This window comes from Triticum urartu, chromosome 3 (assembly GCF_003073215.2).
Source record: "Triticum urartu cultivar G1812 chromosome 3, Tu2.1, whole genome shotgun sequence".
Taxonomy (NCBI): Eukaryota; Viridiplantae; Streptophyta; class Magnoliopsida; order Poales; family Poaceae; genus Triticum; species Triticum urartu.
In genome coordinates, this window is record NC_053024.1 from 364,140,404 (window position 1) to 364,153,314 (window position 12,911).

At 41.2% G+C, this 12,911-nt stretch overlaps 1 protein-coding gene across 25 annotated transcripts; it reads left to right on the plus strand.

The window, feature by feature from the left end:
* The first annotated feature begins 3,562 nt into the window (after positions 1 to 3,562).
* LOC125543997 (probable serine/threonine-protein kinase WNK5) lies at positions 3,563 to 7,425 on the plus strand. Of its 25 annotated transcripts, XR_007299221.1 has the most exons (8): positions 3,563 to 4,319; positions 4,403 to 4,450; positions 4,547 to 5,109; positions 5,493 to 5,552; positions 6,229 to 6,284; positions 6,493 to 6,548; positions 6,656 to 6,777; positions 6,880 to 7,425. XR_007299221.1 is itself a non-coding variant. In XM_048707519.1 (6 exons), exons 1-3 carry the CDS (start codon positions 3,823 to 3,825, stop codon positions 4,618 to 4,620), a joined length of 555 nt encoding a protein of 184 aa, XP_048563476.1. In that variant the 5' UTR covers positions 3,568 to 3,822; the 3' UTR covers positions 4,621 to 4,662; positions 5,891 to 6,284; positions 6,493 to 6,777; positions 6,880 to 7,425. The 25 variants fall into 25 exon arrangements, 6 of the variants coding, with proteins under 6 accessions (XP_048563476.1, XP_048563479.1, XP_048563475.1 ...); XR_007299219.1 differs by having other exon boundaries at positions 4,547 to 5,552; XR_007299220.1 differs by having other exon boundaries at positions 4,547 to 5,519.
* The last annotated feature ends 5,486 nt before the right edge of the window (positions 7,426 to 12,911 follow it).

Consider the following 12,911-nt stretch of genomic DNA (forward strand, 5'->3'; position numbering starts at 1 on the left):
CTTAATCATATTTTTGCTTGTTCTTCGATTGCTTGCAAGAATAGACCTTCGTGGTCAGGTTGATCATGCTCTGGCGTGGTCAATAACCTCTCGGAGTTGGTTTAGCGATTGCTAAGGAGCAACGTCGTGCATGTTTGTAGTCGGATCGTCAAAGTCGTCTCCATCAAATTGATAGTTATCATCTCATCGAAAGATCGGGACGCCCTCGCCTCTATCAAGTGGTATCAGTTTTCAGGTTGCTCGGTGAGATATTTCCAGTGTTTCGTAGTCTAGATTGCGTATGTTCTTCATACCTAGAGTGCAGGAAAAAGCCAACAAAAAATGATAGATTAGTTCATCCGTCTCCCAGACAGTCTGAGCCTTTTCACCATTACCACTTAGTTTTTGCATTGTTGAATTTTTGGTTGCATCGTGTGTCAAGTTGCTGGTTTTAGTGTCTAAACTTTTAGAGTTTCGAATTCTAGTCACGTTTTGTTCACGCCGCATCCGCATCCATATACACCATCATCCACTTCATTGACATCTTTTGTTACCGCATATATTATTCACCGCCATCACCATCATCCATCCGCCATTGTCATATGCCACCATAATCATTCATTAGCTGGAGCTTGATCCTTGTTGGAGTGAGAAGAAGAGAGAAGAAATATCATTGTGTTGCTTTGGCTGCTGGTTACCACATTTAGGAAGTGTTCTTGGATAGGAAGGAAAGCAAACAGCAGCATAGGCAGAGAGAAATTAGAAAAAAAACTGCAGCTCGGTTTGGCTTGGGAATTGTTTCCCACGTTACTAAAAGGGGAGTGCTACGCGTCTGCCGATGCATCTTTTTAAAAGATCCGTCGCCTGACGAGCCGTGCGATCTAGATTGCTCGGCATATAATTCCTCTTTGCAACAAGAGTATTGTTTCAGAAACAATGGTGACTATTACAACAAGAGCTTTGTTTTGCAAACACATCGGTGACTATTGCAACAAGAGTTTTGTTTCAGAAACATTAGTGTCGTTGCAAAAACATCTCTACGTATGATCCCACTTTGCAACAAGAGCTTTGTTTCGGAGACATTGGTGCCATTGCAAAAACATCTCTGCGTATGATCCCACTTTGCAACAAGAGCTTTGTTTCAGAAACAACTATTGCAACAAGGGCTTTGTTTAAAAAAACGTTCAAGGCCGGGACGGATCAGCAGGGAGGGCTCCCCCAACACCGCCAGCATTGATGGTGAGGCCATGCGCCGCGCCGCGCACTGCTGGAACGATGATCGGGCCGCGCGGATCTGAGACGCTGTCGCCAACGTCGGGTGATAGCTTGACGATCCCAATCTAGATACAGGGGCAGGAGAGATGTGAGCGGCAGGGCGGCCGACTGCCTAGCCGGCGACAAGTGAGGCGGCGAATGAAAAGCGGATGCATGGAAGTGGGGCGACGCGGGCTTGCCTCGCCGCCGAATGACGACTGCTGGAGCGGACCGGTGGCAAGCACGAGCGAGCACAGGCATACCTGGCCATGTAGTCTGTTTGCAACAAGTGCCTAGTTGCAGAAACGATTCTGAAATAAGGGTGAAGTTGCAAGAACGTGAAGTAGATGAAGATGACGCCTAACCGTCCGATTAACAACAGATCGAACGCTCAGGGAGGCGGACGACGCGAGTGAAAAGATTTGTCGGGTGACCACAAGCTTTTCCCTAAAAGAAATCTGATCAGTTGTGCATTTTTTCGTAAAAAAAACAAGGATTGTGCAACGCTAGAAAAGAAATCAAAATAAACAGAGGGGAGATTTAAAGGTTCGGTCAGATCTTTTGGTAGGACTGTTACCTTGTTGGGATTGATTTCGTCGGACAAGGTGAGGGGTACTACTACCAATTTCATTTTGGCAAGTGTGTTCAGCGCAAAGGAAAAACAAAGGAAGGCAAAACGAATTGAGTGAGATCTGTACAGATTCTGCCCTAAGGGCATATACAATGGTGCTATCTTAGGAGTGCCACGTAGGATAAATGATGAGGTGGAGGAGAGAGAACTCATAAGAGAAGGCTTATCTTCTCTTATTTAAGATAAGACAAAAAATGATCTCTTAACATAATATGTCTCACCACATTTTTAGGAATTGCTAGTTATTGAAGATAAGGCTAAGAGATGATCCATTGTAGACATTTTTCTTTGTCATCTCTAAATTACATGCAAAACTTAAGATAAGATTATCTTATCAACCATTGTGCATGCCCTTAATTGCTTCGATTTTTGTGCTGTTCGGTCCTGTTAAAAAGGCAAGTCTGATCATCACGTGGGGAGAGACGGAAGGAAAAATATAAGGAAAGCATCATGTGGCTTGATTTTCGGGAAGAAATCTCATTTTTGTTGGAAAGTTTTGATGTACCTTTTTTTTGGGAAGGACCTTTATTTCTTGGAAACTGGCCCTTATTTGTCTCTTTGGTGCTAGGAAAGAGCAAAGAAAGAAAGTTCTCACACGTCCCATCAGAATTTGTTTTGGAAAGCGACTCTGAATATAAAAGGAAGATTTAGTTTTAAAAAAGTGAACTGAAGGATAGATTCGTGTGTTGTTTTGGAAAGTGAGATTCGTTACTTTTCTTTTTCTTTCTTGGAGCGACAGTAAAGAAACGTGCACATCTGTTCTGTTCAGAGTTTGAGAACGCCATGATTGAAAAAAAAAGAGTGAGCAAGAGTTTGAAAGTAGTGCTTCACGTTTAATTCTTGGAGACACTAAAAAAACTGCTGATTTTTTTTTTGGAAGTTAAGATTCGGCCAAGCATATTTGCAGCGAGCGCTTTCCATAAAAAGGCATCAATTTCGTGATAGGTGCAGATCGGAAGGTTTTAACAGCAAAACAAAAAAGTGGGCATATTTGGGACTTGTTTCCCTACGTGGTTATTTTCTTTTGCAAATCATAAATCAGATCACGTGGCACTTATTTCAGCAAGTTGCAATCTTGGTTCGGTTTCCTTGTCTGGTTTATAGGAAAGAAATACCAAAAGACATTTCGTGGAGAAGGATTGTTTGCCAGCAAAAAAAAGAAGATTACTAGTGCTTGTTTGGAAGGATTAAAAAACTCAGAGTAGATACACGCACACTTTTGGCGTACGAAGGGACTGTTTGGTTTGGCAAAAATTGCCACATCTAAGAACCACATTTAGACCCCACATGGCATAAACACAAAAGGTGTGGCAATGTTCCTTTAGGCTTGCCAACTTGTGACTTTCATTTTGATGAACTAATTTTAGACAAGTTTGGCAAAAAATGTGTGGTAAAGTGTGGCAATACTAGTCCTAAAACCAAACCGCCCCTAAGTTGGCAAGTTACGGTTTCCACAAAGAAAAAAATTGACAAGTCACATCTCTACTATTATTAAACAAGCAAACATATTCTTCGCTACGTGCACCCAGCCTAAGCTACAAAGAACAACACAGAGAAATTATAGCCTCCCGATCAGATAACATAATTTGATCTAACCGTCAAGATTGCACAAACCTACATCAAAAGTACGCTTAGCATTTTATTCTGGACGGACGAAAACTCTGCCACTAGCGAGCGGAGGAAAGGTTGGTTTGGCAACGACGTAATCACACCCTCAATTAGCGCTAACCTCTCACATCTAATCCCATCCCCAATTAGCGCGTCCCAACCTTCCCAAATCGCGGTCTCAGCTCTGCTCCGCCCTCGCCCACCCGCCCGTTTCGCATGCCCCCAAATCCACCGTGGTCGCGCCGCCGTAGCAGCAGCACCACCCCGTCATCGGCGGCAGGAGGAACAGCAGCAACGAGGAGGCGTTTCAGGAGGTGGACCCGACCGGGCGGTTCGGGCGGTACGCGGCCATGCCGGGATGGGCTCCGTCAAGAAGGTTCGACCAGGAGGAGTGCATCGAGGTGGCGTGGAACCGGGTGCGCCTGCGCGCGCTGGACCCCGCCATGGTCGACCGCCGCCATGCCGAGGTGCGCCTTCTCCGCTCCCTCCATCGTGACCACATCATAGGCTTCCAAGAGGTCTGGCTCGACCACGACGCTGGCGTGCTGAACTTCATCACCGAGGTCTGCAACTCGGCGAGCCTCCGCGAGTATTTCGACCGCCACAAGCACGTCTCCGTCAGAGCGCTCAAGAAGTGGGCGCTCCTTGAGGGCCTTGACCACCTCCACACCCGCGACCCCTGCATCATCCACCGCGACCGTACTTGCAGCAACGTCTTCAGCAACGGCAACACCGGCCATGTAATACCTGCGCCAATCAATCTCGCTCGCCTAGCTAATTGCCTATCCTCGCACACTTCTTGGTTCGGACAGCCTCAACGGCGACGAGGACAACAGTAGGATCTAACGTACGGTTCTTGGTCCACCCTTTTCATCGTACCGGATTAGGAATGCTTGCTTGTACCTGGTGCTGATGGTTGGGGTTCTGCAGACTTGGCAGAGATCGTGAATTTTCTCGGTATCATGCAAAGCGATTCAGGTGAGAGGAATGCAACTCTTTGTTCTTTGAGGCTTACTTTTCTTTAGTGTTAGATTTTGTTACATATCTGCTGTGTGACGAGAATTGCAAACTCAGATTCAGCGGGCGCCATCTTTTGTGGTGTTGCATGCCAGAGGCAGGCAGTTGGAGCTTCTCCGTCTAATTGTTAACTTGGTGGAAGCTAGCTGCTATACTGACAACCTAGAGTGGAGGTTGGTTTAACACTTCACTCTTTGTAGTATAATTTCTCTATGCTGATTATACAAAACCATTAGTCAGGTTCTCATAATCGGTAGCTATTTTTTGTTAAACATTTTACAGCATTGTAAGCAAAAAATATTTTTGATGCAAAATGTACTTCGTTGTACAGAAAGTATTAGATGATGTTTTAACCTCAGTGTTGGAGCATCTGACACATACATTACCTGACAAATTGCTCCCTCACAGTGTCGTTGATGAGCAGTTAGAAAGGATGTACAACTTGTAGATTCCATTGCCATACATTACCTGACAAATTGCTCCCTCGCAATGTCGTTGATGAGCAGTTAGAAAGGATGTACAACTTGTAGATTCCATTGCAGAGAAACATGCATAGATCTTTTTTCAGAAGAGTGCAAGTCTTTTCCTGCTGCTGTCCAAATACAACCAATTTACCCCCTGTAAGTGAACCCAATTTTATGTTCTTGTCAGATGCATTATTTAGAAGGCACAAATTTCAAGAATCTGTGTTGCTGTTTTGTGACCCCCCATATGACAAGCAATTTCAAGAACCACCACCATTTCAATGTGAACATAGAATAAATATAGTATGGGTGTTTAAAAATCTTCCCTTTATGACTGTTTGGAAATCTAAAGTGTCAATATTGTTCTAGTTCTAAATGATTTTTTTGTATCAGATATAAAAATAGCAGTCAAATTTCGGAGTAATTACAGTGCATAGTTGGTTAATTTATTCAGAAAGGGGAGAATCATAAGTAGTTGTTTGCACTTTAAAGCTTTGCTCGGTTTCTTGTTTAGCTCATTTCTGTTAACTTTTGTACAGCCAAATCAGGAGCTTGGATGATGTCAGGTTGAATCTTGAGTTTCTCAAGTACTTGTGATGGTATTCTCTTATATATCTAACTAAGAAGATGTAGATAATAAAAAAATTTATTTGTTTTGTATAACTTTACTGCGCATATGTGTATGAGTGTATGTTCAGATTGTTCAACACCCCCTTTATTTTTCTATCACGTGCCATTTTGTATTTGTACAACTTGCATTGAGGGAGTGCAGCAAATCGAGGACTCACCATGATGATGTGCATTCTAAGAAAAATATAATCAATTTCCTATCACTTAAGATACCTTTACTAGCGGAACAATGGAATTGTGTGTACAAAATCTTTCTTTCATAGCAATTATCCATGCTGATAAAATATTCGTCCTTCATGTTTTGCAGAATAGTTCAGTGAAATGTACAAAGGGATAACCTTGGATGCAGTGGTGGAGCATAGGCGGGACACTACTGCTCCTTGCCCCCACCTCCCTTCCTAGAGGAAATTTTACCAAATATGCTTATATTTCTGCTAATCGTTCTACTAACCCTCTGGTGTCTCTGATCACCCTAGCCTTTTTTATGTCATACACTCATTTTGGCCCCTCCTAATATCTGGTTCATGCTCCCCCACAACTTGGATTGTGAAGACTTGCTTAGTCCATCCTTTTGCTTTGCTTACTAATGATGCCCCAAGATGCAAAATACTAATTATTTTGCTTTATGTGTGTGCTACATTTTAGATGCAATTGCTGATCAACATCTTTGGCTTCACGGTTATTCATGGAAACTGGATGTGGTGAGTGTCGTCAAAATTTTATCCATTTTTCATTTTCTTCACATTTTTAGTAAAATGACTATTCAGACAAGCTTAAAAAATAGGTAAATTGGTTTCATAACATTTGGATTCTAGAGGCTTGTCATGCACTGCAAGTTCTACATGTTGATCCATTTGAACCAATGCATGAGCTCAGTCGAATTCACAGCAATGTCCTTTAACACTGCAGGCAATGAAACAAAAGGAGTTGCACTGGTTGGGACTTGGGAGGCATGGAGATTTCAAGTACTATCTGGGATACTACTTACATTGCTAATAAGTTAACGTCTGGTCCTAATACTAGGATTCCCAGCTATCTTAGTTTCAAGCCCTGTATGCTTATTTGATTGAAGGTGGAAGTGGGACTCCTTTTGGTGCTTAAGTAATAACTCAATGATAGCGGGAACTGGTTGAATTATCAATATACATTTGGGCATAGAGCATGAGGATGTATGAAACTTCTGAACACTTTCAGGTTGTCTATAAATTAACAGTCTTGGCCACTTAAGAAAAGTGAATTGCAACTAAATTGTTGAAAATGCAGTTCTACGATTAAGTACTTTGTTGAAATTTTCAGGTTGTCGGACAAACTGCAACTATGAACAGTATGCCTCATTTGACTCTTGTGGGGGTAGAGCAATAAAATAAACATGTCATCACTAGGCGAGTTCAAACACTGGATGGCAAGGCGGTCATCTATTTGAATACACTTATTCGTTTCAAGGAGGTAGAAGGCGGTGCAGAAGCTGCAGTTTTGACCCCACTTGTGCTAGACAATTTTTTTTCGGAGATTTGTGCCAGCCAATTTGGGTATGAGTGATGCTCACGGAGGCCATTCTACGTAGCTGATGGACTGTCATGTCTATATAATTTTTATATAGCTGACAATTCAATCATGAAATGCTAGGGCTCCATGGAAGGAAAAGGAAAATGCGTCTGCAAAATCAGTAGATTTTGTGATGGAAGGATTGGTAGATTTGATATTATCTTACAACCTACAAGAACACCGAATGTGTGAAACAACATTCGTTATTGTCCAGCAACGCGACCAAAAATCCACAATGATTGCAACACTGTATTTATTTGACCATATATTTTTGGAATATTTCATGTTTTGTCTATATATACTTATGATACTTAGTTTAAGTTTGAAACGTGCGTTGTATGTGCATGTTTACTAGTTTGTTTTGGTTGGATCTTGTTGGGAAGTGATTTTGCTAATCCGTTGTTCTCCTGAAAAAAGGTAAATACAGGCCGTTTGGAATATTTGGCTCCTACCTAAACGCTTCTTCAGCTGTGGACTCTGACTGTTCATGTTGCTGTAGTAGTACAGCTATCGGTGTGTTGTGGTGCACAAAGGGAACACTCGTTCGCAATACGAGATCGAGCATCACTTTGACTCCTCGTGTGTGTGTGGTCTTTCTTCCACGCATATTATTGGCGACAACCCCATCATTCCAAATCTGACATGGTTCTTGTGTGTTTAGTATGTGGATCCGTCTGTGTCTTAGGCTCGCATCTCTAGTACTGTCTAGTGATGACCCACAAGTATAGGGGATCTATCATAGTCCTTTCGATAAGTAAGAGTGTCGAACCCAACGAGGAGCAGAAGGAAATGATCAGCGGTTTCCAACAAGGTATTCTCTGCAAGTACTGAAATAAGTGGTAGCAGGTAGTTTTGTGATAAGATAATTTGTAATGAGCAACAAGTGACAAAAGTAAATAAGGTGTAGCAAGGTGGCCCAATCCTTTTTGTAGCAAAGGACAAGCCTGGACAAACTCTTATATGATGTAAAGCGCTCCCGAGGACACATGGGAATATCGTCAAGCTAGTTTTCATCACGTTCATATGATTCGCGTTCGGTACTTTGATAATTTGGTATGTGGGTGGACCGGTGATTGGGTGTTGCCCTTACTTGGACAAGCATCCCAGTTATGATTAACCTCTGTTGCAAGCATCCGCAAATACCACACAAGTATTAAGGTAAACCTAACCATAGCATGAAACATATGGATCCAAATCAACCCCTTACGAAGCAACGCATAAACTAGGGTTTAAACTTCTGTCACTCTAGCAACCCATCATCTACTTATTACTTCCCCATGCCTTCCTCTAGGCCCAAATAATGGTGAAGTGTCATGAAGTCGACGTTCACATAACACCACTAGAGGAGAGACAACATACATCTCATCAAAATATCGAACGAATACCAAATTCACATAACTACTAATAGCAAGACTTCTCCCATGTCCTCAGGAACAAAAGTAACTACTCAGAAAGCATAAATATGTTCATAATAAGATGGGTATTAATGTGCATATAGGATCTGAACATATGATCTTCCACCAATTAAACCAACTAGTATCAACTACAAGGAGTAATTAACACTACTAGCAACCTACTAACACCAATCCCGGACTTGGAGACAAGGATTGGATACAAAAGATAAACTAGGGTTTTGAGATGAGATGGTGCTGATGAAGATATTGATGGAGATTGCTCTCTCCCAATGAGAGGAGCGTTGCTGATGACGATGGCGATGATTCCCCCCTCCCCGGGAGGGATGTTTCCCCGGCAGAACAGCCCCGCCAGAACCCTAGATTGGTTCCGCCAAGGTTCCGCCTCGTGGCGGCGGAGTTTCGTCCGAGAAGATGGCTTATGATTATTTTTCCATCGAAAGAGTCCATATAGCAGAAGATGGTCATCGGAGGGCCACCAGGGGGCCCACGAGGTAGGGGGCGCGCCCAAGGGGGTAGGGTGCGCCCCCCACCCTCGTGGGCAGGGTGTGGCCCCCTGGTGAAGTTCTTGCGCTCAATGTTTTTTATATATTTGGAAAACATCATCCGTGAAGTTTCAGGACTTTTGGAGCTGTGCAGAATAGGTCTCTAATATTTGCTCCTTTTCCAGCCAGAATTCCAGCTGCCGGCATTCTCCCTCTTTATGTAAACCTTATAAAATAAGAGAGAATAGGCATAAGTATTGTGACATAATGTGTAATAACAGCCCATGATGCAATAAATATTGATATAAAAGCATGATGCAAAATGGACGTATCAACTCCCCCAAGCTTAGACCTCGCTTGTCCTCAAGCGAAAAGTCGAAATCGAAAAATATGTCCACATGTTTAGAGATGAATGTGTCGATAAAAAATAAAATACGAACATGAGGGCATCATGATCATTCTTAGAACAACAACTTATATAATTCTTGTCATATGATATCTTATACTAGAGTAATAATTCAATCACAATATCAAGTATGAATCGTAAACTTCATTGAAAACTAACAAACTATAATCTCAGTCGTTGAAGCAATTGCAATTTATCATAACATAGGAAAGAGTCAATGTATAAGAGATTTTCAGCAAGTCCACATACTCAACTATCATATAATCTTTCACAATTGCTGACACTAACGCAATAGTTATGTGTATGGAGTTTTAATCGGACGCAGAGAAAGATAGGGGCTTATAGTTTTGCCTCCCAACGTTTTACCTCAAGGGTAATGTCAACAGTAATAGTTCATGAAAACTCACATCCAATTAGCCATATATACCAAGATCTTTCCAACATATTGTGCTTGCCAAAGGATAAAATGTAAAAAGGAAGGGTGAAGATCACCATGATTCTTATGCAATGTAGGAGATAAAAGTAAAAGATAGGCCCTTCGCAGAGGGAAGCAGAGGTTGTCATGCGCTTTTAAGGTTGGATGCACAAAATCCTAATGCGAAAGAACGTCACTTTATATTGTCACTTGTGATATGGACCTTTATTATGCAGTATGTCGCTTTTATTACTTCCATATCACATGATCGTATAAAAGCTTATTTCTTCCACACCAATCAATCATACATATTTAGAGAGAAATTTTTCTTGCTTTCACCGATGACAACTTACTTGATGGATCTTACTCGATCCATAGGTAGGTATGGTGGACTCTCATGGCAAAACTGGTTTAAGGGTGTTTGGAAGAACAAGTAGTATCTCTACTTGGTGCAATGAATTTGGCTAGCATGAGGGGGAAAGGCATGCTCAACATGTTGGAGGATCCAAGACAATATAATTTATCTCAGATGTAAGAAAACATAACCCATTACGTTGTTTTCCTTGTCCAATGTCAACTCTTTAGCATGTCATATTTTAATGAGTGCTCACAATCATAAAAGATGTCCAAGATAGTATATTTATATGTGAAGACCTCTCTTTCTTTATTACTTCCTATTAATTGCAATGATGACCAAAACTATGTTTGTCAACCCTCAATAACTTTTATTCATCATACTCTTTCTATGTGAGCTCATTACTCTCCACAAGAGTCACATGATCTCTTTGTTTCTTTTTACTTCTTTCTCTTTTCTTTTATTCACTTAGGATCATGGCAAAATAATCAAGCCCTTGACTCAAACTAATATTTATTATATAGCTCACAGACTCGATTACATAGAGGGGTAATAAAGCAAAACTCAGAACTAGATCATACTAAGTACTTTTATTCTACTAGATCAAGATATTACCAAAAGGATCGAACTAAGAAAAATGGTAAAGATAAAAGTGATGGTGATACGATTCCGGGGCACTCCCCCAAGCTTGGCAGTTGCCAAGTGGAGTACCCATACCAGATACTCAATTCTTCTTTGTTGGAGGAGACGGTGGTGATTTTGCTCGTCTCCTCATTTCCCTTGGGTTCATAGTCTTCTTCTTCTTCCATGGTCCAACCATAATGCTCCACATCCCCATATACCTTAGGATCTGCAAGGTAATCCGCCTCATAGCTTTCTCCTTCCGAATCCTGGGATGACATGTTGCTCTGTCTGTAGCAGGACAACTCAAAACAAAGACAAGAGATTTTTGCGTGATACGGGAGTCAAAACCCCCGGGAGGTTATATAATGAATTTTTACCAACCAAAATATGTGTCCTGTAAGAAAACGGAGTCCGGAGAGCACACGAGATGCCCACGAGGTAGGGGGGCGCGCCCTCCACCCTCGTGGAGCCCTCGTGTCCTTTCCGGACCGCTGCTTATTTTTATATTTTTCTAAATATTCCAAAACGGAGAAATATTGCCTTAAAAACTGTTTTGGAGTCGGTTTACTTACCGTACCACATACCTATTCCTTTTCGGAGTATGAAACATTCCGGAAAGTGTCCTTTATGTATTCCTCTGGGGTTACAGTTTCAATAACATTGGTTTCAACATTTATGGGATTACCTAAGATATAGTGTTTGATTCTTTGACCGTTCACCACCTTCGGATTTGTGCCTTCGAAATTGTTGATTTTTATGGCACCGGAACGGTAGACCTCCTCGATAACGTAAGGACCCTCCCATTTAGAGAGAAGTTTTCCTGCAAAAAATCTTAAAAAAGAGTTGTATAGCAATACATAATCACCTACGTTAAACTCACGCTTTTGTATCCTTTTATCATGCCACCTTTTAACCTTTTCTTTAAACAACTTGGCATTTTCGTAGGCCTGGGTTCTCCATTCATTAAGTGAGCTAATGTAAAATAACCTCTTCTCACCGGCAAGTTTAAAATCATAATTAAGTTCTTTAATAGCCCAATAAGCCTTGTGTTCTAGTTCGAGAGGTAAGTGACATGCTTTTCCATAGACCATTTTGTACGGAGACATACCCATAGGATTTTTATATATAGTTCTATAGGCCCATAATGCATCATCAAGTTTCTTGGACCAATTCTTTCTGGACCTATTAACAGTCTTTTGCAAAATTAATTTGAGTTCTCTATTACTCAATTCTACTTGACCACTAGACTGAGGGTGATAAGGAGATACAATTCTATGATTAACATCATATTTAGCAAGCATTTTACGGAAAGCACCATGAATAAAATGTGAACCACCATCAGTCATTAAATATCTAGGGACTCCAAACCTTGGAAAAATAACTTCTTTAAGCATTTTAATAGAAGTGTTATGATCAAGACTACTAGTTGGAATAGCTTCTACCCACTTAGTAACGTAATCAACAACAACTTAAATATGTGTATAACCATTAGAGGAAGGAAAAGGTCCCATATAGTCAAAGCCCCAAACATCAAATGGTTCAATAACAAGCGAATAATTCATAGGCATTTCTTGACGTCTACTAATATTACCAATTCTTTGACATTCATCACAAGATAAGACAAACTTACGTGCATCCTTGAAGAGAGTAGGCCAATAAAAACTAGATTGCAGTACCTTATGTGCAGTTCTATCTCCAGCATGGTGTCCTCCATAAGCTTCGGAGTGACACTTGCGTAGGATCTGTTCTTGTTCATGCTCAGGTACACAACGTCTAATAACACCATCTACTCCTTCTTTATAAAGATGTCGTTCATCCCAAAAGTAATGCCTCAAATCATAAAAGAACTTTTTCTTTTGCTGGTATGTGAAACTAGGTGGTATAAACTTAGCAAAAATGTAATTAGCATAATCAGCATACCATGGAGCAGTATGAGAAGTATTTATGACATTTAATTGCTCATCAAGAAAGCTATCATCAATAGGTAGTGGGTCATCAAGCACATTTTCTAACCTAGACAAGTTGTCTGCAACGGGGTTCTCAGCTCCTTTTCTATCAACAATATGTAAATCAAATTCTTGTAGCA

What these genes read in the sequence shown, in the direction of transcription:
- LOC125543997 (XM_048707519.1), top strand. Translation starts at nt 3,823, where the DNA reads ATGCCGGGATGGGCTCCGTCAAGAAGGTTCGACCAGGAGGAGTGCATC. An exon ending in GCAACGGCAACACCGGCCAT is followed by an intron (nt 4,213 to 4,359) that starts GTAATACCTGCG and finishes GTACCGGATTAG; the next exon opens with GAATGCTTGCTTGTACCTGG. An exon ending in TATCATGCAAAGCGATTCAG is followed by an intron (nt 4,451 to 4,546) that starts GTGAGAGGAATG and finishes TTGCAAACTCAG; the next exon opens with ATTCAGCGGGCGCCATCTTT.